The 24,221-nt window shown below is 63.2% G+C and overlaps 1 protein-coding gene across 1 annotated transcript; it reads left to right on the forward strand.

The window, feature by feature from the left end:
- The first annotated feature begins 288 nt into the window (after nt 1–288).
- Nucleotides 289–23,764, forward strand: LOC132509187 (collagen alpha-2(I) chain-like). The gene is made up of 14 exons (XM_060129825.1): nt 289–355; nt 611–837; nt 1,654–1,765; nt 2,190–2,330; nt 8,011–8,112; nt 8,187–8,939; nt 10,812–10,904; nt 11,799–11,980; nt 12,268–12,564; nt 12,861–13,055; nt 14,527–14,975; nt 15,062–15,510; nt 21,249–21,338; nt 23,649–23,764. Exons 1-14 carry the CDS (start codon nt 289–291, stop codon nt 23,762–23,764), a joined length of 3,273 nt encoding a protein of 1,090 aa, XP_059985808.1.
- The last annotated feature ends 457 nt before the right edge of the window (nt 23,765–24,221 follow it).

Raw genomic sequence — 24,221 nt, forward strand, 5'->3', positions numbered from 1 at the left:
GGGAGGGGCTGATTGGTGACATCACCCTGGGCGCCGGGCTGGCTCTGCTCCCGCCCCTTCCATCCGATGCAGTCGGAAGGGATGGGGCCCAAAGGGGAGGCGGTGGCTTCATCTGGTGAAGGACAAGGGTTTGGTAGGTGCGTGACTGGTTTTTTGCTGATTCTACAAGATACAGTGGGAAGAGGAACCCGGGCCGCTGACTAGGATGCGCTGCTCGGATCTTCCTAACGCCTGTCGGGCCGGCCACGTGCACACCTCTGGCCAGCAGGTCCCATGGTTCTTCCTGCGATGGCGGACGCGCTGTCCCGCCGTCCGGCCCAGCTCCTCGGCCGCACGTGGCCGCCGAGCACTGGGAGTGGGGCGAGCACAGCGGGAAAGTGAATTCCTACGTTTACTTCATTTGAGCACAGACCACCGCCTGTGGCCCCGATGCAGACAGCACAGCGCGGGGGCGGGGGGGCCAGGTTCTCCCCGCGATGACAGAGGCCAGAGTGAGGCTGCGCTGCCGCGGTTTGCTTTTCTCCGGGAGGCTCCGTAGCCCCTCAGGCCCTCCTGAGGAAGGGGGTGCCCTGGGGATGGAGCCCCAGATAAGCCTCTGCTCTCTGCGCAGGCTGGCACCTCGGGGGCAGGGGCGGGAAGCAGGACCAGCTGGAGGCCAGCGGGCAGGACGTGGCAGAGAGCTGTGGGCAAGGACTAGTGGTCATGCTGGGGTCCGAGGCTCGGAACCGGGGGGCACCTGGGGGTGTGCGGATCCTGTGGACACGAGGCCTCTTTGGAGTCAGGCCGCAGCCGCAGGACCGTGCTTCCTGCCACCCCGTGTGCAGCCTGGGCGTCAGGGTGGGGCCGTGGTGCCAAGGGTCCACTGGAGAAGGCCCCTCCACCGCCCGCCCTGTGCTCGGGCCCACGTGTTGCCCACAAAGCCCACTGCTCAAGCCACTCTGCTCGACAGGCAGCCAGGGAGGGTCCAGCCCTTCATGGAAGTGTGTCCCGGGCGGACCCTGGTGACCGAGGCCTGGACAAGCAGAGAGGGCCGGGCGACGCGGGCTCTGAACTGACCTTCCCCGGCCATTGTGAAAAATGTCTGCAGGGCCGGGGCCCTGGGCTCCGCACGTCCCCACACTCACGTGCTGGGCGCCCGCTGCCGACGGAGGGGCGGGAGGTGGGGCTCCGGCTGGGAGACTCGGGGCAGGTCCCGGGAAGAAGGGGGTGGGGGGTCGCTGTCGGGCTGTCCTGGCCACGAGCTGTTAGTCACGACCACTGTGGGAACTGGGGGAGTGTGATGGGGAAGTAAGTCAGCAGGAGAGTCACTGATGGTGACCATGCGAGGCACTGTCCACTAGTGCTCTCACGCAGCCATGGGGACGGGGCAGGGAAACCAAGGACAGGGCGGAAGGAAGGGGCGGGCCTGCGGTGTGACCCGGACCCCGCAGCGCTGCCGCCCAGCACCTTCATGAGTGAGTCGGACTTACTGGGGCGGGTGGGGAAACTGAGGCTCGGGCCACGTGGCTGGACCCTCACTGGCGTGGGCGCGGTCCCAGAGAGATGGGTGATCGGAGGAAATGCTCGCGGGCTCAGCCGCGAGAGGAGCCGCCGGGGACACATTCACAGGCTGCTGCGCGGCTGTACGCACTCTGCCGGTTCGCTTCTCCGCAGATACGAGTGTTCCTGGGCATCGGCCCCGTTGCAGGCACGGGCGGTGGGGGTGGGAAGCGGGGGAGCAGGCCCGGCCCCTGGTTCAGGGATCCTGAGTCCCAGAAGAATAGGTGTGAGCGCACACACACTCGCACGCGTGGACGTGCACACACGTGCACACATACACAGGCACACTCGCGTGTACACATACTCTCTTGAATATACATACACTCTCACATAAACGTGTACACACTCGCACACGCACTCAAGCATGCACACGCACGTACACACACTGACACACGTATTCATGCATATTCGTGGATATATATACACATTCACATATGCACATACACATGCTCCTCACATGCGTGTAAACACACACCTACCCACACTCAGGAACACACACACCTCCCCTAACACATGCCTATACACACGTACACACAATCGCATGTGCATGTGTACACACACACTCGGACACACGGTCACACACGCACACCAAGCTGAGGTCAGGTCACCCACCCACCTACCCAGCGTGTTCCCTCCTATCCTGGCCTCAGTGTCCACCCCTGAGGAGGCGTCCGTGACAGGCATGGCCCCCGGGGAGGAGAGGCAGCCTCCTGGCAGTGCCCGGCAGGGGCAAGCGGGGACATCAGGGGCGGCCTGTGCCCAGGCCCAGGGCCGCCTGAACATCCGCTGGCGTCCAGAGAGGGACCCTCTCCCTGGGCTGGTCCCAGACCCAGGCCCGCCGGCTCTGCGCCCAGCCCGGCAACTTGCCCCTGCAGGCGGGCCCACGCCAGCCCGCCGTGTCTCTTCAAAGACCCAGGAGGAATGCCTCATCGCTGACCTTCGCCCCCAGGAAGTCAGAGGGAACCGTGGTTGGGGCCATCACAGCAGGTGGCGAAAACGGAAGCACGATTTTTCTTTCACGTCATTAAGTGGAAGAGCTGGCTTGTGTCAGGGCCAGACTGGGATGGGTCAGCCGTTTGGAGAGAAAACGATCCCAGGGACCTTGCCACATTTTTTCTAGAAGAATGTTGGACGTTCTGGTGGCCAGGTATGGAAAAAGAAAACCTCTGTACACTGAAGTCATTCATGGCCAGCGGCACGGAGGCGTGTACACAGGCCAGGCGGTGAGGGCGCCGCTGCTCCCAGAGCCGCCCCGGCTAAAAGGGGCAGTTGTGTCCGCGCGCCGTGGCCCGTCACCCCGAGCAACACAAAAACACACATGAATGCGCCCTTTACAGCTGGGGCCTTGCTCGCAGGCTCCAGATAAATGACCGACCTGAGCAAAATGTAAATTTGTAGTTAGCCCTCGGAGACATAATTATAGGAGAAAAACAACGACAGTGGCATTTGGACAGGGGACGGCCGGCTCCTTTCCTGTAGCCGGGCTGGGTGTCAGGGGGGCACCCAGGACGGGGAAGGGGAGGAGGTTGGGCCCGGACGCCCCGAGGCCGGGGCTGCAGGCCACTGTCCGTCTCCTCCCTGCCCCGGGCCTGCCCTGGGCACTGCCATTCCTTGGGCCGAACGCGGTGATCTCCGCCCCAGGCCCTCGTTCTGTGGCCGCCCCATGAAAGGGCCCATTCATGCCCCAGGCCGCTGGCTTGGGTTACCTCGGCCGGCCGGCTGGTCTCCGCCACCTCTGTTTTCTTTTCATTAGAAGGTTTCCCATATTGAAGGCCTGCGAGAGGCTGAGAATGTCGGGAGCCGCCCGCGGGGCCCAGCACCTTCATGAATGAGTCGGACTTACTGGGGCGGATGGGGAAACTGAGGCTCGGGCCACGTGGCTGGCAGATGGCAGGGTTGGGGTTTGGACCTGGGCCGCCAGCTGCCTGCTGCCCTGCTGGGAGGAGCCTGGGAAAGACGGGAGTCCTGAGCCAGTGGGCAGGGCACGGAGGTCTTTCTGGAGGCGAGGGAGGGCTAGGAGAGCTGTCAGTCCCGGCGAGGGTCTGCCTCAGGAAGTCCTGCACAGCCCAACCCTCTGCTGAGTCCTGGGTCCCTCGGCCTGGGCTGGACCCCCGCCGGGCCCAGGGGCGCGCAGCCCCCACGTGGGAGAGCGCGGGGCTGTGCGTGACATATGGCGGGAGGGTGTGCCTGTGTCTGTGTGTGACACCCTCCTCGGGAAGAGCACCCTCTCCTCTCCCTCTTTTTGCTCACAAGCAGGGCCACTGGGAAGACAGGAAGACAGGCAGAAACAATCGCGATCCAGGCGGGTGTCTGAGTCACGCCACCGTCAGTCTGGAATGTCTCCTTGGAAAGCGGCTGCCTCTGCTCCAGCCCCACCCGCGCGGCCACCGCTCAGGCCTCCCGCCCTCCCCCTCCCTCCTCCCCCCCACCTTCGCTGGGGGACCCACCCCCATCGCAGCAGACCCTGCAAAGGCCCCAGAAGCTCATCAAAGCAGCTTTTACGCATGCCCGTTGGGGACCTGAGCTGCACCCGTGCAGGAAAGCTCGCGCCATGCTTTGTAGATAAAGATTGATTCATTTGCATTTTGTACTTTCCCTAATGTCCTCTAAGGCCTGGATTTTTTTTTTTTTTCCCTGCTGTCAGGAAGGAGACTTGTAGGTAGGTCCTGCCCCCCGGGTGCCTGAAGGGCCAGAGGGGTCATCAAGGTCCCTCGTGTCCTGGGACCACTTGGTCCTCCTCCCCTGGACACCGCTACTATGTCCGACAGCTCAGAGACCCCCGGCCACTGTCTGGAGGAGCTGGGGCTGCCCCGCCACCCCACGGGTCCTGCTTTGCCCTCCCAGCCTCTCAAATCCTCCCTGGCTGGAGGGCATCACTGTTGCCACCTCCCAGACCAGGAGGCAGAAACTCAGAGAGGTTGCTGACTGGCGCAAGGACACACAGCTGGCCGGGCGCAGCGGGGGGCAGAGGCCAGGCCTGCCTGTGCTAGCCTCCCTGCGTTCACGGACTATTTAGCAAATTCTGCCAACATTACGTCCCTAACGTGGGTTCCGTGGAGCCCACAGGGACGGTGCACAGGGCACACCTTCCTCGGCAGGTCGATGTCTGCTGCGTCCGTGCCGAAGAGGCTCTTCGTGGGATGGGGCCGCAGAGCCCCCGAATCCACACTCCCCCGTTAACCAGCAGGACCCCTGAAGAAGTGAGGGGCGCCCAGAAGGCATCTCTGTGAGGCCGGCAGCGGGCTCCCAGGGCTCAGGCGGCCACCTGCCACCATGCCCTCACCCTGGACTCGGCCAGGAGGCCAGCGGCAGGCAGAGGTAGTCAGCGATGGGACAGTCTCTACCATGAACTCCTGCGTCCTTAGGCGGGCCCCCTGCTTCCTCCAGCCTCAGCCTCCCCATCCAGCAAAGGGGGCCAAGGAGCCCAAGATGGCAGGTGACGCTTGCCGGGAAAACTCCAGGAGGGTTGAAACACCCGACCCGGCACGTCACAGCCACAGGCCTGGTCCGGGGTCTGAGGTCTCATCTCCCAGGGACGAGGGTCTCGTCCTTGGGGATCCCACTGGAGAGGACCCACCCTCAGGGCAGGGGTGGGCATCACTTCCGAGGTGGGAGGCTGCCTGGACGGATGGGTGTCCCCATGCCAGGCGCTGTCAGTGCCAAGCTGGAACGGCCACGTGACACTGTAACCCCTGGAATCTGCTGGTTTCACTCCTCCCGCCCCTGCTCTGGCTTTGGGGCCGCGGTTTCATTTTGTCATCGGGCAGAAGTTAGGGGATGACTCAGGAGCTGACTGGCTCTCCCAGCACACGCGTGGGGCCCAGGGAGCCTCTGCCCCTTGGGGGTGGCCAGTGGCAGGCAGCGAGGGGACAGACGGGCAGTGGGAGAGCGGGGCTCCGTGTCTGTGACTTTGGGCAAATCGGGTCAGCACCCCTGCGAGGTTGCCTCCTCTTGGGAAACTTCCAGCTCTGTTGCTTCTCGACGCAGAAGCTGGGCCTCCCACGGAGGAGACCCTGCCGGCCACGCCCCCTCCGCAGAGCCCCACGGGGGTGTCCTGTCGGGCAGCTCTTCCTGGCCAGGGGGCTGCAGCTCCACATCCAGCTGAGGGGCCAGTGAGGAGGGAGAGAAGGCTCTGGGACCCAGAGGCCTAGGTCACCAACCAGCTGGCGGCCGCTGGCCCCGGGGTTTTCACCCTCGGTACCGCCCAATAATCCTTCGTTTGGGGGCCGACCTGAGCTTCGCAGGAGGTTCAGTAACATCTCTGGTGTCTGCCTGATGGATGTCATAGCAGCCCCCCGACTGAGAAGCGCTGGGTTTCACGCCCAAGCAGGTGCGCTTGCAGGATTGGGGCAGGGGCTTGGGGGCTGTCCAGAGTCGCCAGCCTGGAGGGCTGGGCTCCCGGCTGTGTGGGGTGGCGGCCCTGGAGTAGGAGCGGCGCGCCGCGTGGCCTTGGGCGTGTGAGATGGGGAGGGTAGTAGGCTGCCTCCTAGGGTGGTCAAATTCATTCACTCGTGCAGCACCTGTGCATCAGCTCTTAGGACTGTGGTCACAGTGGCAGCACGGAGTGAGGGCCTCTGTCGCTTCTGCACACTCGTGAGAGCGCGCTTCTCACACAAGGGGTGCACGGGTGTACCACGCCGGACACACACACACACACACACGCACACACACGGGTGAGCTCTGAAACTGTGGCCTTTCTTAGGAACAAGAATAGACCCATTAGGAAGGATCCGGAAGGAAATACCTTCTGGGAACTTTGTCTGAGCCAGGGGACCCCCGGCATTAGAAACTTTAGGAAACCAACTGATTGAAATACCGATTAACTAGAGGGGGTTTCTTAGCCCCTTCCTGTGCCGCCTTCCGTGGAGAGGGCGATCCCAGGACCCTGAGGCCCAGAGTGATGCCTCGGAAACGTGAGCCGGGGCTCGGAGCCCCTGAGCGCCGGCGGGGCCAGGAGGCGGGGCCGCTGAGCCCCCCCTGAGCGCCGGCAGGGCCGGGAGGCGGGGCCGCTGAGCCCCCAGCCCCTTGTCGATTCAAGCTTTCAGGACAACTGGCAGGAATTTCTGGAACCTCCTCAGATGCTGAAACGAGCAGCCGTAGGAAAATCAGCTCTGATTCGCGGTGTGTTTCAGCTGATTATGAATTGTACGTGCGGAGCTCAGCGCTCGACCCCTGACGCAGAGCCATAGGCCGCAGGCGGACCCGGCAGCCCATTCACTGTTTCCACACCCGTGTGCAGGATTCTGGGCCAGAGGCCCTGTGTTACCTATACCTTGCTTTACATAATAAAGGTGTTCCTAAGAGGGTGTGAAACTTGAACTTTGTAGTCCGAGCAGCGCTGGCAGCACCCTCAGGGGGAACGTGGTTCAAACGACTAGTTCTGAAAGGATGCCTTTCTGCAAAGTGAAGCGTTCCCCTCAATTTCACTTCTCAGAAGTGCCCTAAGCCCGTGCCTTGGTTTGTCTGAAGTGGGGAGGGGCAGCATCTGTTGGTGGACGCCCCCCATGAGGGCTGCCCCCTGACCTTGAAGGACCCACATGTCCACACCAGGGACCGGCCTCTCGCTCCTGCTTGCCCCAGGATAGCCTGTGTCACACACACTGGGCTGTGTGGCTTTGGGCAGATCCCTTGCCTTCTCTGGCCTCGTTTGTGATGAACCACTGAGCGGCTGACCTGTTAGGGTCCCTCCGGCTCTAGGGACCTGCATGGTTCCAGCTCCCCACCATCTGTGTTCCAGCCTGGCACAGGCCAGAGGCTGGACTGGGGGGGCCCAGAGCAAAGGCACTATGATTTTAGGGACCATCAACTCCCACCTTCAAGGCATGGGGAGACCTCCAGCTGAAGTTCCCCAAGCAGGTGCGAAGCGACAGTGGTGTGTGCGCCCCCCCCCCTCAGCTCATCCTCCCCGCCAGAGGCACAGGGGGAAATGTTTACCCGGTCCCTACCAGGTGAGGGCTGGAGAGAGGGCCGGGCGGGGATGGAGATAGGGGAGCGATGGGAAAGCACATGGGTACGCTCACGCCACCAGTTTGGGAAGTCGTGCTAAACCCAGCCTTTGCCTCTGAGCACAGCAGGCCCTGCCAGTTTTGGGGTGCGCTGGCAGCGGGCCTGGGCAGCGTTTGCTGGCTTACGTACCTTTCCCATCAGGATCCCCATCACTAGGGTGGATCCCCCTGAAACAAACACCTAGGAAGAGCGGTGCTTAAAAATAGCGGGGGGGGGGGGGCGGGGGGGAAGCAAAGTTTGTAACTGAAGCCGCCGCCGGTGCCTGGGGGCAGACCCCGCGGCCCGCCGGAGCACCCAGCCGGCTGCTGGGAGCTTGTTTGGAGAGGACTTGGCCCGCGCGGCCCGACCTGGGAAGCGGGTGGAGGTTGCTTTCCTCCTTTCCCCACCCCGCCCCGGAGGGGCAGAGCGCTGCGCGGCCCGGGCGGGCCTGCGGTCAGGGATGAGGACTGCGCCTCCGCGCCGCAGAGCGCTGCGCGCGGGCCGGGCGCCGGCAGCCGCCGCTGCCGTTCTGGGAGCTCGTTCGCATCCGCCAGCGCGGCGAGCGGCGCGGGGCCCTCGGAGCGGGAGGTGAGTGTGGACGCGCCGCGCCCCGCGCCGCCCGCGGCTCCCGGGCAGCGGCACTAGCTCGGGCGGCTGTGGAGGGACTCGGGGCTCGGTCCCCGGGGTCACCTGGCTGCCCGCTCCCCGCCGCGTCCCCGCACCCTCGGTGGCGCGCCCCGGCGGGCCGGCGGGGCCGGACGGACCCTCCCGGCCCTCGCTGCTCCGCGGCTCGGCTGCCCCGACCTCGCTCCCCGCCCGGGACGTGCAGCGCCGCAGACGCCAGGGCGCGCCGGGGGCTCGGCGGGGGCCGCGGCCGTGCCGCCTAGCCTCAGCCCTGCCCGGCGCCCTTGACAGAGCTTGGGCCAGCTCCGCGGGACACTTTGCAAAGTGCAGCCCAAGTGGCCGCCGAGCGGTGGGTTCCGGGGAGCTGGGAGCCGCCGGGCCGGACTACGGGGAGCGGGGGCCGGGCGGGGGGCGCGAGCGGCCGTGGGCCGGCCATTCATTTCGGATCGCAGCAGTTGGTCCCCGAGCCGGGCCGCTGCCTCCTCTGGGTCGCCCCTGGGCGTGCTGGCCCCGTGGCACTCGGACACTGCGGCGGAGGCAGCGCGCGGAGCAGGGTGGGGTCTTCCGACCGGGGGGCTCCGCGCCGCTGTGCTCCTGCGGGGGGAGGCCACGCGGCGCCCCAGCCCGGCCCGCGCCCCTGGCTGGCTTGGCGCGCCGAGGGAACCGGGCCAGAGGGACCCGTGGGGACGCGGCGCCGCACGGCGGCGGCCGGAAGGGAAGGCCAGCCGGGCTCGTGGGGACTTCCCGCGGCCACCAGACCCTGCCCCTGCACTGTCCGCCGGGGGGTGGGGGTGAGGGCAGCGGGGTCGGAGGGACAGGCCTCTGGGTGCAGCGGTGGCGGTGGGGGGCTCCTGCGCCGTGGGCGCTGCTCGGGCCTTTAACCCTTTCCGGACTGGCGCTTGAGCAGACACTGCTGTGTAGGGACTGTGCCACGTGGTACCGCGTTGATCCTCATATCATGAGCTAGGTGGTGCCCCATATTCTAGATGAAGAAACTGAGGGCCAGAGAGGTTAGGTAACTGGGCCAGCGCAGCACAGCCAGTGAGCAGCAGTGGCTGATAGCCCCTCTCCCTTCCACCAGATAGACTCCACGTCTGCCTCTTGGTTGAGCAAATGTGCACTGAGCCCTCTCAGCGCCCCACAATGTCCCAGGCATCCCCTGACCCAGCAAAGACCACTGCCTTCCTGATAACAGGCAAGGTAACAGGCAAAATGCCGGGGACAGTATCAGACAGGGAGCTGCTGGGGCGGGGGCGGGGGGGGGGGGAGGTGGGGCGGAGTTACAGTTTAAGGAAGGACAGCCAGGGCCACCTCTGAGAAAGTGGCCTGGGAGGGCATGCCCTCGTGTACCTTGTGCCCGGCCTGGCAGGTCCAGAACCACGGGGCAGAGCCTGCCAGGAGCCTCCCTGTGAGGAGGAAGAGGGGGAATCCTGTTTGAAGAAAATAGGAAGGCCAGGCCATCTCAAGGGGGACCGTGGCCCCTACAGCGTCTCAGCCTGGGAAGCACAGCGTCTCAGCCTGGTGAAGGATGTGTGGCCCCGCACCCGAACCCCTGTCTGGCTGCCACCCCGGGCAGTGTGGAAGCAGCAAGTCCCAGGATTTCAGGGTCAGAGGGAACTTAGAGGTCATGAACTTCAACCCCCTCATCTGGGCTTCAGTCTCCACCAGACCCTGCCTCTGGGTTACCGACTCTGCTTGAATACCCCCGGTGACGGGGAACTCACTCCTGTCACAGCAGCCAGGTCCCACCCCCGAAATCCGCCGAAGGGTTCCAAGAAAGCTCTGCTGCAAGTAGAGCAGAAAGCCTCCTACCTGTGGTTTCTGTCAACTCCAGTCCTGTCATCCGGGGGCAGCACACTTGGGTTCACTCTCACACACGGTTGCCTCTGCAGAATGTTAATAGAGAGATTATGTCCCCTTTTAGCCGCCTCTTTTCAAGGCCTGCGCCTTTTCCAACTTAACTTCCAGGCCAGGCACCTTCCCGCCTCCCTCCCTGGGAGAAGGTCAGCGGGTCTCCACCTGGCTTCACATTTGTGAGCACCAGGGTGGCCGGGAAACAGAGACCTGCCCTCACCTCCTTTCTTCTGGAACCTTGCAACCATTGATGGTGCCAAAGACACATGTGCTCCTGGACATGGGCTCACACTTCTGCTTCCTCCAGAGCCCTGAGACTTCCGCGCCAAGCCCCACCCCATCCCTGTTGGTTCTGACTGTAAGAATTCAGTTACCCTCTGCTTCCTCGTCCAAAAGGGAGGGGCTGAGAGTGAGGGGGAAGGCAGTGCAGATCCAGAGCGCAGGCTGCAGAAACAGCTGTCCACGGGCTGTGTGGGCAAGTCACCAGGACAGTGGGGGACTTCACAGGGCGTCATGGGACAGGCTGAGGGACAGAGCGCCGGGGCACAGGCGAGCATGTCGAGTGGGCAGCTGCTGCGAGGTTGCTGCCCTCGGGGTCACGGAGACTCCGAGGGGTCGGTGGGAGGGGTGTGGAAGATGCAAAATACTTGAAAGGGTGCGACATGCCAGCCGCAAGCCCAGGACGGGGAGCCTGTAGGGAAGCGTCGTGCAGCCGAGGCAGGAGGCAGCCTGGGTCCCGGCGGGCCCCGGGCAGTGTGCAGGCAGCCCACCCCCGCTGGCCTGCCCACCTTGGCTTTGGTTCACTGCAGATACGTGGTGGGGAAGAGAGCTGGGAAAGCGCATGACCAGCCCACTCTCCTGCCCGCTGCAGACAGAGCTGGAGCTGGAGCCCAGCATTCAAGGTAGCCACGGTCCAGCCCGTCCTCTGCCAGACACCCTCCTGGTCCATTGAGCATCCAGGATGCTAGCTCCTGCTTCCCACCTCGCAGCCTGGACACCTGGCGTCCTGTCCCCCATCGCCACCGTCCCACCTTCCCCCGTTCCGCCCGCAGTCTTTCTGGCACCCCACCTGTCAGCACCTGTGGGCCTGCCCATCCCCCGCTAGACTGTCCCCCGTGAAGAGCAAGATGATGCCGTGCTCAGAGCTCCGTCCCCGCCAAGCTGTGCAGTGCACTCCGCACCCCCCGGCTGGGGGACTCTCAGGATTTCTGTTGCCAACCTCGTTCTCTGATGGAATTGGGGGCTGAACTGAGCCTAGTGGAGGGAGGAGGGTGGGGACGGGGTGAGCTCTGTGAGACATCCTTGCGATTGCCTGGGGCTAGTTTATCCTCACCTTTCACCTGGTGGCCATAGCTGGGGTGGCAGACGCCGTCTTCAGGGGCTGATCGCAATCTTGTACTTCCCTCAGCCCCACCATCTCCCTGGGTGGAAAGAAAAGTAAGACTGTATGGTTGGGCAGGTTGTTCAGGGCACAAGGGCGCCGAGCCTGTACTCTGCTCAGCAGGCCTCCCTCCACACACCCAGGCTGTGTCCACCCTGGGGGTGCCTTGTCCTGCACACCCAAAGGTCCTGGAAGCATGAGTGGCAGCCCCACCATAGACGTGTATGCCCTGCACGGACTGCTTTCTTTGCTCGCGAGGACCGCGCACGCGGTGCCGTCGCGTGTGCACCCTGGAAGCTGCCCTGCAGCAGGGCCGAGGCCTCTGTCATTTCAGACTCGGGATTCCCTCCTTCCTCGGGTGCTTTCAAGCGCTTCGGCCCCTCAGCCTTCTTGTGGGTCCACGTCACTCCTGCAGGTGCCCCCTTGGACTGGCTCTGCCAGGCCCCCTTGGGGAAGGGTAAGAGGCAGGGTGGCCGGGGGCTGGGCCTGGCTGTGGCCTGCGCTGTGAGTTCCTACAGCTGGTCTTCAGCACCCGTGGCCCCGCCCCTGCGCACGGCCAGCCTACGGTCGCGCGTCCTGGCTCCCAGTGACCAGAAAGTGAGATCAGTGACTGCACTGGCAGGACTTTGGGGGCCGTGACCCCGGCGTCAAACTAGAGGTTTTCTGCTCATTACTCACCCCAGTTCTTGTCAGGATTGAAGCGGTCTCTTAGAATTACATCCTTGTCTAAATAAAGCTGGCGTTTTGAAGGACAGTTCCAAATATAAGCTCCTTTTATGAGCGTGGGGAGAGCCTGAGGACGGAGGGGGGCTCCCTCCAAAATGCGGGGCTAGTCTGGGGGACCCTGGGGGCTAACCTGCCACATCTCGACACCGTCGTCCCAGGCCCCTCCCCGCCCCGTCTTCGCCATCACCCAGAGCGAGAAGCAAGAGGGGACCACGGCCTGCCGCCCAGGAGCTGGCAGCACAGCTGTCCTTGCCTCCCCCACGGGGTCCTCACACCCACAGCTCTCACCCTCCCACACAGGGGTGGGGGTCACTCGAGTGAAAAATGGGTTTGGGGTGAACTCAGAGCCCGGGGTCAAGGCCCGCTCAGCCTCCCCAGAGGCGGTAACTCGGCAGTGGCCCCCTGGGGGGCCCAGTTTGCATCACAGAGAGGGCCAAGGGGAGGTGGCCTTCCAGGTGCGTCCTTACGCAGCTGCCTGTCCTGGGCTCGGCCACCCACCTGTAGCCAGGGTCAGCAGCCAGTGGAGGGGGGAGGGACCGTACAGGTGAGGGCAGGTGGACGGGACAGGGACCCGGGACCAGAGCAGCCTGCTCCGCCGTCTCCAGCCCCCTGGCGGGCAGGCAGGCGGGAGCCAGCGGCCGGCTGTCTGCTAACAGCCTCTGTCCTGACTCTGGGCTGCTCGCAGGCGGGCGTCCCAGCCAGCAGCTAAACAGAATCCACATTCATGAGCGGCCCTTGAGTCTTTCCAAAGGCCCGGCCCGCCGCCCTGCAGAATGTGACCATTGCATTTTCTGAATTCCTCCGGGGTGGCCGGGCCAAGGTGGCCGTGTGTAAACGGGGACTGCTTCTCCGGGCCCTGCATGTGGCCGGCCGGGCGCTGCCCTCTGGGGACGCTGCAGAACCGGGTCTCGCTGGGTTCCTGGCTAGGGGCGGGGCCCGGGGGGTGGTCAGTGGGGAATTGCCACGGCCGTGGCTGGGCGGGCCGAGGGAGCCAGGACCAGGTCCTGGTACTGGAGGAGGTGGCCCCATGGGCGGAGGCTGTGGTGCTGCGGGCCGGTGGGCACCTCGCGTCCTACGTCAGCCCTACTCAGCAGGAACCTTGTTTTTAAATATATATATATATAGAGTTCATGTATCAGAAAATTCACCCTTTTAAAGTGTACGCGCCGCCAGTGGTTCTTAGTGTGTTCACAAGGTTGTGCAACCATCACCACCGTGTTGTTCTAGAACATTCTCATCACCCCAAAAGGAAACCTGGTACCCACTGGCCGTCGCTCCTGCCCCTCCTCCAGCTTGGCAACCGCTAAGCTACTTTCTTTCTCTACGGATTTGCCCATTCTGGACATTTCACGTGAGCGAAACCACACAGTGTTTTTCTCTCCGTGACTCTCTTCCCTTGGCGTGGCGTTCGCCGGGTTCATCTGCATTGAAGCCGGGATTGAAACTTTGCTGCTTTTTAAGGCTGAATAATATTCCAGCGTGTGCACGACCACGCTGTGTGTATCCATCGTCCGCGATGGACACCTGGGCACTTTCGCCCTTGAGCTGCGTGGATGACTGTGCTGTGAACATGCGTGTACAGGCGTTTGTGGGGACGTGTGTTTTCAGTTCTCGTGGGTAGACATCCGTGGAGTCACGTGGTCACTCTAACCTGTCCAGGAGCTGCCAGACCGTTCCACGCTCCAGCTGTACCACTTCCCGTTCCCGCCAGTGGGTAAGGGGATGGGGACCTTACCCTCTTTCTGTGGACAAGGAAGCTGGGGCAGAGAGGCAGAGGCGCTGGCTTGGGGTCACTTGCCAGGAAGAGGGGCCCGGATTCAACCTCTGCCTGGACGCAAAGGGGAGACGGAGGCAAAGAGTGGCCGTCATGACCCCGAGGCCATGTCTTTAAGGACAGTCCCGCAGGCTTGCAGGAGGCTCTGGCCCCCGCCCCTCCCAGAGGCATCTCCCCTGAATGAAAGGGAGGCCAGGTCCCCTTGAGGCCAGACCCCGCTGCTCTGCTAAAAATGTATGGTTGCTTGCCCTTCCCCCAGCCTTCCCGAGGGGTTTCTTCCCAGGGTGACTGTGCCCTCCGAGAGGGGCAAGCACATCACTCAGGGACACTGGCTCTGAACTGACACTATTCCCAGGAGATACCAACATCACTTGCTGAGATCAGGTGACCTATGCAGTGTTAGCTCAGGTCCGTCCAAAAGTGGGCCCCGTAACCTGTTCCGTGATTACTTCCATGGTTCCAGAGCACACGGTCAGAAAAGACAAGCCCAACAACTAGCGGGGTCCACGGTTCTCACCCCAGAGAGGTTACAACACTTGCCCAAAGCCCACCCAGCAGAGAGCAGTCAGAGGGGTCGGGGGGCTGGGGCCAGGTGTGCCCTCCAGCTCCGTCCAGGGGCGTGCCCTGCCCCGGGCACTCCCAGGCTGGCTCTCGCCATGCGGCCAAGCACGTCACGCTTGGGCCCAGCACAGGGAGCGAGGCGCTGGGGCTCGGTACCCCGACCCGGCAGGCTGGCTTTTCCTTAGCTGTGACACGCGGAGACTGGGGGGAGGTGGGGTCCTCCCCGGCGGCCGCAGAGCGACACCGCAGGTGCTGCCTCGTGCCTGCGTCTAGCAGTCAGTCATCTGCGCGGGACTGCCCGGGCCAGGCTGTGCTCCAGGCCCGGGCCGCTGTGACCGGGCCACCCCCTCCGTCCTCCTGTGGGCAGCGACTCCAGGAAAGGGGCGAAGGGGGCGTCTGGGCGGGGTCAGGGGAGGCCGGGAGGAAGAAGGTGTTCCAGGGGCCGATCCTAGAAAGAGGAGAGCAGGACCAGGGGAGGCCGGGGGGCAGCACGGGCCCGGCCAGCCGCCGCCCTGGGGAGAAGAGGGCGAGGTGAAGCGGCCGCCTCCCGCACACAGCTCCGGGTCAGCCGGGCTGCGCACCCGCCCTGGTTCTTGCCGCACCCTTCTTTGTCCCAGGGGCCCGGGGGGCCACGCGAGAGCAGCCGCGGGGAGGGTGACGCCCTCGCGGGGCCCTGGCCAGGGCTGCAGGGGGCACGGCCCCCCTTCAGCAGTCACACCCGCACTCAGTTGTCGGGCTGGTCTGCACCACGATGGGAGGGTGGGCACTTGGCCGGTGCCGGAGCGGCGGCCAGTGCCGGGCGTCCGTCCCCCAGGAAGCGGGGCCGCTGAGGCACAGAGGGAAGGGCCAGGCCCCCGCATCAGGACCCCGAGGGCCTGGGCCCGGCCAAGGGGCAGGTCGGGCCGCCAGCGCATCCGGCCCACCTCCTGGCCTGTAGAACCCCTGAGAGGCCGGAGCTTCGCTGCCCGCGCCCCTGCCCCGCGGGGCCGCCTTCAGATCGAGGGAGCCCGAGGCCGAGGCCTGCCCTCATCGCAGCCAGTGGCCGTGTGCAGCCGTCGGAGCAGGGGTGTGCGTGCATGTGGGCGTGTCTGTGAGCCTGTGCCTGTGTGTATTGTGGGGTGTGCACGTGTTGAGTGAGTGTGCACACGAGTGTGTCACGTGTGTGGGTACGTGTGAGTGTGCTTGTGTGCGTGTGGGTATGCACGTGTGTGTGCCTGTGTGCACATATGTGAGTGCTGTGTGCATGTGTGACATTGTGTCATAGGTATTGCACGTACACATATAGTACGATATAACCAAAGTACACAGGTAAGTTTAAATGTTCTAGAAACTACATTTAAAAACAAAAAAAGGAACGGGTGAAATTAATTATATTTAAAACAGCGTGTCCAAAAGGCCATCACTCCGACATGGGATCAGTACAAAATCAGTGAGGCAGTTTAGCTTCTTGAGGTCCAGTGTGTGGTCGTGGCCGCCGTGCAGTGCTGGTCTCCAGGTGCCCTTCAGCTGTGGAATCCCTGACGCCCACCCCTAGCACAGGACCCCTCCCCCATCCAAACCCTCCTCACCCTTCTCACCTGCTTCCTCCAGGAAGTCTCTCCAGACTGCACTTCCCTCTCTGGGCCTCAGTCTCTCCAGGTGGGGTTTGTGACCCTGGAACACACTCCTGTCTCACCCAGGTCTGCTGAATCAGAACTGCTAGAGGGGGGCCTGGGGTCTGCATCTTCATAAGCTCCCCTGGTGCCGTTAAGGCTTTACCCACGTTGACGTTCAAGACCCTCTTAAGCCCTTATCTTTTTGTCCCTAGATGCCACGTTCTAGGTACGCTGGACAGCAGCTGTGCCCACGCACACCACTTCCTTGCTCACCACCATATCATTACACATGCTGTTTTCCTCTCTTTGGGATGTATGGAAAACTCCTATTCATCCTTCAAAACCCACCTCTAACATTGCCCTGCCTTTCCTCTGAGAAGGCTTCCCTTCCACGGGAGCATGAGTCCCCTCCCCTCCGTTGCTCCTTCTTAATTCTGCCCTGCGCACAGTGGTTCCACGTCTCAGGTCCCTGGTGTGCGGTGCCAGCTCCTCTCCGAGCTCCCGGAGTCTGGCCAGGCCCCAGCATGGAGCGGCCTGTGAGCATGGATGTGGAATGAATCCGCGCGTGCGTGGGTGGGTCGGTCTCTGCAATCTCAGTAAACATCTGGCCACAGGGCCTGGCAGGAAGCTGACCTCGAGGGTACCACTCGGCTGGCAGCCGTCTATAAATACATTCTAAACTCGGACCAGCCCACATGCATTCCTGCTCCCGGAGTGCCCTCCCAGTGGAAGAAAGGCAGCCGGCGGCCCTCCAGGCCTGGCCGGGGTGGTCGCTCCTGGCGAGCGGGAGCATGCCCGCTCCAGGGTCAGCTCAGGGCCCCCGAATCCGATTGTTATGTGAACAAGCTCACCGGCAGGCCAGCGCCCAGGCTGCGTCTAGCTCTGAGAAAGGCTCCCGGTGCCGGCAGCGTGCTTTTCTTGGATGTCCAGGCTGTGTTTATGCCGGGCCGGTGCCTGGGGAATAATTAAAGTCTCAGAGGCTCCGGAAGGGCCTGCCTGCTGTTCGTAGGTGCTGAATCTGTGTGTGCAGGCCCGAAGCCTCCTGTGCCGTGTTGCCCGGGGCCTGTTGAGCGAGAGATTGAGGCTGGTGTTCAGGGGGCTGTGAGCTGAGCCCCGCAGGGCCCAGGAGACCCCGTCGTGTCGGGCAGGACGAGGGTCATGGGAAGGGTCAGCCAGGCTGGGGTCCTCAGTGTGTCCCCTCCTGGGCCCTCAGTCTCCCCACTCGCCCCGCAGCACAGCTGTGCCTCCTGGCACAGGGGCGCAGCCCTGTATGGCCGGCAATCGGCCTGCAGGGGCTTTGCCAGCCAAGGGCCAGGCCTGGTGTGCGGCGACGGACCGTTGTTCCCCCAGAAGGTGGAGTGGACGCCATCTGGCAACCAGGCGTCTCGGGCACGTGTCTCCAGGAGAGGTTGTCAGGCCCCGAGGTGTAGAGCGGCAGTGGGACCTCAAGGGAGCAGTACCATTGAGGGAGATGGGGTGCAAGCCACAGAGACCGCTCTGATCTTCTGGTGGCCGCACGAGGAAAAGAAGCAGGTGGCGTGAGCTTTCGTGATGTGCTTTATCTAGCGAGCATCTCAACGTGTCGTCTGTAAAAGTGACCAGAGAGCCATTTCACCTTCTTCTGGGCTCATCTTCGAAGGCCGGGTTTGGGGGGCGAGGGGGAGCGTTACTGCGTGCACTCAGGGCAGCCTGGGGGCAGGGGGAGGGGGTCGCGCTCCCATCCCAGATCCCCTGGGGCGCTCCCTCGGGTCGGGCCTGGCGTGTCCTGGAGCCCGGCTGTGCCTGGTGGGTTCATGGCCCCGGAGGCCCGGGGACGTGCAGGTTCCAAGGAGACTCGCAGTGTCCGCGGGGACTCAGGGCTCAGGGACTCCCAGCGTCGTGGTTTCCATGGGGTCTCCGTCCTCATGGTCCCCACAGACAGCCGTGTCCACCCCGGGCCTGAGAGGCCTGCCTTTCACCTGCTCCCGCCCAGCCCCTCCCTACTCCCCTGGAGGCCGCCTCGGCCCGGGCAGCCTCAGGCTGGCTCAGGCGGCCCCCACAGGGCTGGATCAGCCCTGGGACCCCCCTCCCTGGGACAGACTCTGCAGGCGGGTCCTCAGGAAGTTTCGGAAAGGAGGAAGTTTCTCTGTGACCACAGCCAGCCAGTTAGGAAGCTCTGGGGGTGGGCGGGTGGACACGTAGACGACACGTAGGTACACAGGTTATCGTGCGTGATATATTGTTACACGTATAACACTGTATATTATATAGTGTTGTATACGGCGTATCACCCTAAACATTTAACTGCGTGTGAGTACGTGTGTAATGTTATATAAGGTGCACATGTGGGTTACTGGGGTCCTGTGCCGTTCCATGTACCACGTGCCAGGCACCGTGCTAGGATTTTGCCCGGATGATTGGTGTTCCTCTCACTGTACCCCTCCGGGCAGGTAATATTAAGACACTGCAGTTCCCATTTGAGGCTCCGAGGCTGCAGGGACTCGTCCGAGGTCACACACCCAGCAAGGGGTAGGGGTTGGAACCCCGATGTCAGCTCCAGGAGGCCGTCTGTCCGTCCCACCATATGGCCCCCACCACCGAGACCACTGACGGCCTTGAGACCGTCCCTCCCCTCCGGACACCTGTCCCCGAAGGCCACGGCCCTGGGCTGTCCCAGGTGGGCTCTGCCACCTCAGCCCACGCTGGTCATCTCGCCGCCGGCCGAAGCCCCTCCGCCCAGGCCCCCGCACAGGCGGAGTCACCCGCGGGGATGTCTGCTGTCCGTTCGCTCATCTTCCGTTCCCATCTGACACCCCACTCTGGGTCCTTTCTCCTTGTCACCCCACTTTCAGCTTGACCGCGTTCTTATGCGTCGATTCTCTTGAGTGCAGGTGACAGAACAATTCCTGATTGGCGTGTGGGGTCGAGAGGGCCCTGGGATGCTCAGGTTCCCCGGGCGATGCCTGCAAGTCGGCCTCTCAGCCGCTCGGCTCCGCCTTTGCTGCACTGGCCTCACAGGAGACCCTCCTGAGGGGGGCAGAGAGACCGCATGGCTCAGGCCTCTGTCCCACCCGCCAGCCCAGCAGAAGGTCCTGGGAAGCCTCTCCTTGGTGGATTCCTGCTCACCACTCCCGGGTCTCCGTGGCCTGAGGTTGCCCTGGGGCAGGTCTGTGTCGTGCGCCCGCCCCCGGACCTGAGGTGGGAGCGGCCCTCCCAGTCTCACGGCCTGGGCCTTTCCCCCCCCGCCCCCGCATCGTCTGTCCCTCATCACAGGGTCTGCCCGCCCCTCTCCCGGCTGTTGGGGAAGGCAGGGTGAGGACAGAGGGAGGTGGGCAGATTTCAGGGTCCTCAGGACGAGGGGAGGGCAAGGCTGTGCGTCCTCCTAAGTCAGTAAATAAGAGGGCGAATATTTATTTCTATAGGTATCCTGTATGTATGTGTGAGACAGATAGATGACGGACGGATGGATGGATGGACAGATTCTCTCTGTGAGATTTGCCTTTAGACGTGAACCAAGGTTTCAGTGGCTGCAGAAGGTGGAAACCCCCAGGCTAAGACGGCCTCAGGCCCCTTGCTCCAGACGTCCTGGCACCCTGGCATCCGGGAGCGACAGTCGAGAGAGGAACCTGGCCCTCATCCCCGAGCCTCCCGTTTGGGGCACAGGCCCCAGGGTGTTAGGGCTCCAGGACCCTGGGGCACAGGTCAGAGGCACCTCTGTGCCGGCCGGCTTGGCACGTGGCAGACGGCGCCGCTTCCGTCAGCACGCCGCCGGACAAAGCTGAGTCAGAGAAAACAAAACAAAGGCCTCAGAAAGCGCTTTCTCTCAGCAAATAGAGACGGTGCTGGAGGAAGTGAGCGTCCCCTCCCTCGGATGAGGCTTTGATCCCTGCCCCTCCCGCTGCGGAGTCCGAGGGGCTCCTACGGTGACCGCGGAGGGGGGGGGCGAGAGGGGCACGGGGCCCTCCCCTCACTTCTCACCGAGGTCCCCCTGCTCAGGACACATCTGGGTGCAAAGATGCGTTCACTGGGGAGGAGGATGGGCTGGCCGGCACCCCGAGGTGCACATGAACTTGGATCTGCGTCCTTGGCAGTAGCCCGGAGCGTCTGGGACAGGGATTGTGAGCAGACGGTCAGGTGGGATCCAAGTCGCTTTCCCACGGGAAAACAGTCATTTTCATGGGTCCCGGGACAGAGCTGATGGTGATGACGTTACAACAGCCGTCACTGGTCTGCACTTACTGTGCTGAGAGCTTGAGTTGCACCATCCTGTTGAATCCACTCAACACCCCGCTTAGAGAGAAAGCTAAAGCTGAGAGGCTTTGAGGACTACAGCTACCCACTGCTGTGTAACAAGCAGCCCCAGCTAGGGGATTCACACAGCTGCAGCTGATCACTTTTCGTCATTTTGCGGGTGGCAGCGGCGCTTCTGCTGGTCCCGCCCCGGCCCTCAGGGGCAGCACGGGGCTGGCGGAAGGCCGGCTGGCCCCAGCTGGCTGTGCTCGTGTGGCTGGGCCCAGGGCCACCTAAGTGGGAGGGCTGGGCCGTGCCCACAGGCCAGCAGGAGCACTGCGACCCCAGGGGCAGGGCACCCAGGAGGTGGGAGCCGCGTTCCAGTCCCCACCCCTGCCAGGCTCTGCGTGACACAAGCATAGTGTGGCCCCAGACAGCGCCGCCCTCTCTGGGCCTCGGTTCCTCAGGGAGGAGCTGGGGATTACGTCATCGTGCCTCTCACACATCAGGCGATGGAGGTGGCAGCTTGGGGTGAATGGAGGGTCCGGGTGAGCTGCTCCTGTCAGCATCTGCCGTCGTGGCCATCGCTGGGGAGCCCAGAGCCATTGGCCCTCGTGGTGGGAGGGGACGGGGACACCAGTGGACGAGCCTGACCTCCAGGGTCAGCACACCCGAGCCTGGGTGCCGCCCCAGCCGGCGGCAGCCTTTGAACCTCAGCATCCTCGTGACCCCAGCTTCCGCCGGCGTCTGGCAGCTCGAAAATTGGCTCCGTTCTCCAGATGGGGAAACTGAGGCCCCACCTGCCGGCAGAGGGGCCCACACTTAGGCCTTTGCGGGTGACTTCTGCTCTCCTAGGAGCACCCTACCCAGGCTGGCCGGGAAGGAGCACAGTCCCGCGGTCACTGTGGTTCCTGGAAGCACTTTCCTTTCTGGAACCTCCGCACCCAGTGGCCTCCTCGGGGCCTGGGACCCAGCCTCTCCGATCAGTCCCTCCTCTCAGCTGTGGAAACACAGCAGCGGCAACAGGAGGGCTGCTCGGCTGCGGGTCAGCTGGGCGCCACGGTGCAGGGACCCCAGTCGGAGGCGGAGGGTGAGCTGATATGGCGCCCTGGCTCCGTCTGTGCCTCTTGGCATCTTGATAACAGACAGAGGTGCCCTGCTCTCCAGGTGGCACGGGAGGGTCTTCAAGGACCCCCAGCACAGCGGGTTACTGAGGCCGGGGGCTGCGCCAGCCCAGGGAAGGTGCCTAGGGATGGGACGGGGATGGGAACGGCCCGGGGCCAGCAAGGTAGTGTCTCCCTCTGGGAGATGCAGGAGCGTCTCCCTGAGGAGAGCGACGGACCATGTCCTGGGTCTGGTCTGGCTCCCCCACCCCCGGCCCCTTGCCGGCTCTTTGGCCCACGAGGCCCTGGAACCCTCCATAGACTCAAGGAGAAAAAGGACCCAGTCCCCAGATGGCTGCGTAAGGTCCCTCCCCCCATGGGATCACGGAGCTGACCAGGAGTGAGCACTGGGGAGGAGGGCGTGTCCCCTTCCCAGCCTTGGAACAGAGCTGTCGGTGTCAGAGATGGTGTCTGTGCTGCGGACACCCACGCCATCCAGTGCCAATCGTGTCAGGTCCTCTCTGGGGGAGGGGGTTCACCTGGTGGGGGAGGGGGCAGTTGCTTACTCCAAAGCGTCACAGCACCGGCAGCCCTGCTTTGAGCTGGGAGGTAAGGTGCAGCACTCAGGGCCCCAAGACTAGAATTCTAGTCCTGGTGACAGATGGACGGTGGGTGGAAGGTGATGGGTGCATGGACGGATGGATGGTGGACGGATGGATGGTGGACGGATGGATGGTGGACGGATGGATGGGTGGGTGGATGGGTGGATGGATGGTGGATGGATGGATGGTGGATGGACGGTGGACGGATGGATGGTGGATGGATGGATGGATGGTGGATGGATGGATGGTGGATGGGTGGGTAGATGGTGGATGGATGGATGGTGAGTGGATGGATGGATAGATGATGGGTGGATGGATGGATGCATGATGGATGGATGGGTGGAAGGTGATGGGTGCATGGACGGATGGATGGTGGGTGGATGGATGGTGGACGGATGGATGGTGGACGGATGGATGGGTGGGTGGATGGGTGGATGGATGGATGATGGATGGATGGGTGGAAGGTGATGGGTGCATGGACGGATGGATGGTGGGTGGATGGATGGTGGACGGATGGATGGTGGACGGATGGATGGGTGGATGGATGGTGGGTGGATGGGTGGATGGATGGTGGGTGGATAGATGATGGGTGGATGGATGGATGGATGATGGATGGGTGGATGGTGGGTGGATGGGTGGGTGGTGGGTGGGTGGGTGGTGGATGGTGGGCGGATGCATGGATGGTGGTGGGAGGTGGGTGGCGGCTGGACGGCCGCCTTTGCCAGGCATTGTGCCGAGCAGCACGCACGAGAGTGAACCCTTCAGACTAGGCCCTGCCCTCCAGGAGCTTCCCGTCCACCTCAGGAGGCTGAGTGACCCAGGTGGACAGGTGGATGGAGGACTCCGGGCACCAGGAGTAGATGCTGCCCGCGGCAGGATGGTAAACTCCGGAGCACGGTGTGCTGGGATGAGAATGCCGCGTGGGCATGCAGTGTTCGAAGGTTCCCATGGAGACAGACATTTGGCATCCCGGTGGGGCCTGGCCCCCAGTCACAGTCTGACCCCTCCACTGTCCACCTGGGTCCACAGCTGTGCCCCAGGCCTGCAGTGTTCACCGCTTTCTCTGAGCCCTCATGGCTCTGCCAGGAGCAGGGCGTGGTGGGGGCGGGGCACGCCTGCCCCACGGCCTCACTCTGCTGTCTCTGGGCCCTCAGTCCGTGCAGGCCCGCTGGTCATTCGTCACCCTCACCAGGTTATTTTCCAGGTGGGGAAACAAGCTGGGCGCAGGGAGGCGGGGGTGGGGGGGCAGGGTGTGCCCAGTGTCACATGGCCAGTTAAGCTTCCCCGGGCTCTGCTGATTCTCTCGTCTGACCAACCCGAGGAGAACAGAAAGACCCCATAAAAAGACCAGTTCACCCTAGGAAGATAAGACCATAAATGCTACACCAGCCACACATACCAGTGCTCAAATATGTGGAAGATATGTAGAGATCAGGACACTCGACTTTTACAAGGTCCAGACGCAGGGAGGGGAGGGGCGGATGGGTCAGGCGGCTGGCAGGCGGCCTGTGGAGGGCACACTGGGGCTGGGGAGCAGCCCCAGCACAAGGCGCAGGTGCCCCACGCGTGCATCCCACTCTTTTACTGTGTGAATCTCTACTTCCTTATTTCTCATCTTGATCCGGGACCCTTTCTATTTTGCAATTATTATGAATTAATAGCTTGGATTCTTTTACTGCCCTTGCACTCTCACAGGTGCCCACTTCGGACCGCGCATTCTCTTGGTCTGCGTAGACGCCCACAAGGGACCGCCCCCTGCCCTCACCACGCTGAGGGACCCTCCCTCCAGAAAGCTTTCCTCCTGGAGCTGACGGCGCAGACAGTGTCCACATGCTGTCAGGTGGCCCACAGCTCCCTGGCAATTCTGGGATCCTTAGAGAAACAGGTGGAATTTTTGTGGTGGTAGTTGTTTTACAGGATAACTGTTTTTATGGTGGACCTTTCTAAATATAAACAAAGGTAGCAAGGAAGGCATCCCGAGCTCTTGCCCATCACCCGCTGCGATAGTTGCTAACACCTGGTGCCCTGCCCCCGTGCTTATTCTCGCTGCATTTTCTAAAGCAAATGCCAGATGCCGCGTCATTTCGCCTGTGAGGACTTCAAGAAGTGCCGTCAGCCCTTCAGAGGTGAGACAAACTGGTGCTCAGCAGCGGGGGTGTTTCAAATGGTGTGTTAGTGAGCTTCCGGTGTGAAGGGTTATTTGCCTTTTTAACCTAAATGAGGATGCATCGGAGGCCGTCCTGTCGCCGTATCCCCTTACGGACTCAT

This window comes from Lagenorhynchus albirostris, chromosome 19 (assembly GCF_949774975.1).
Source record: "Lagenorhynchus albirostris chromosome 19, mLagAlb1.1, whole genome shotgun sequence".
Lineage (NCBI taxonomy): Eukaryota > Metazoa > Chordata > Mammalia > Artiodactyla > Delphinidae > Lagenorhynchus > Lagenorhynchus albirostris.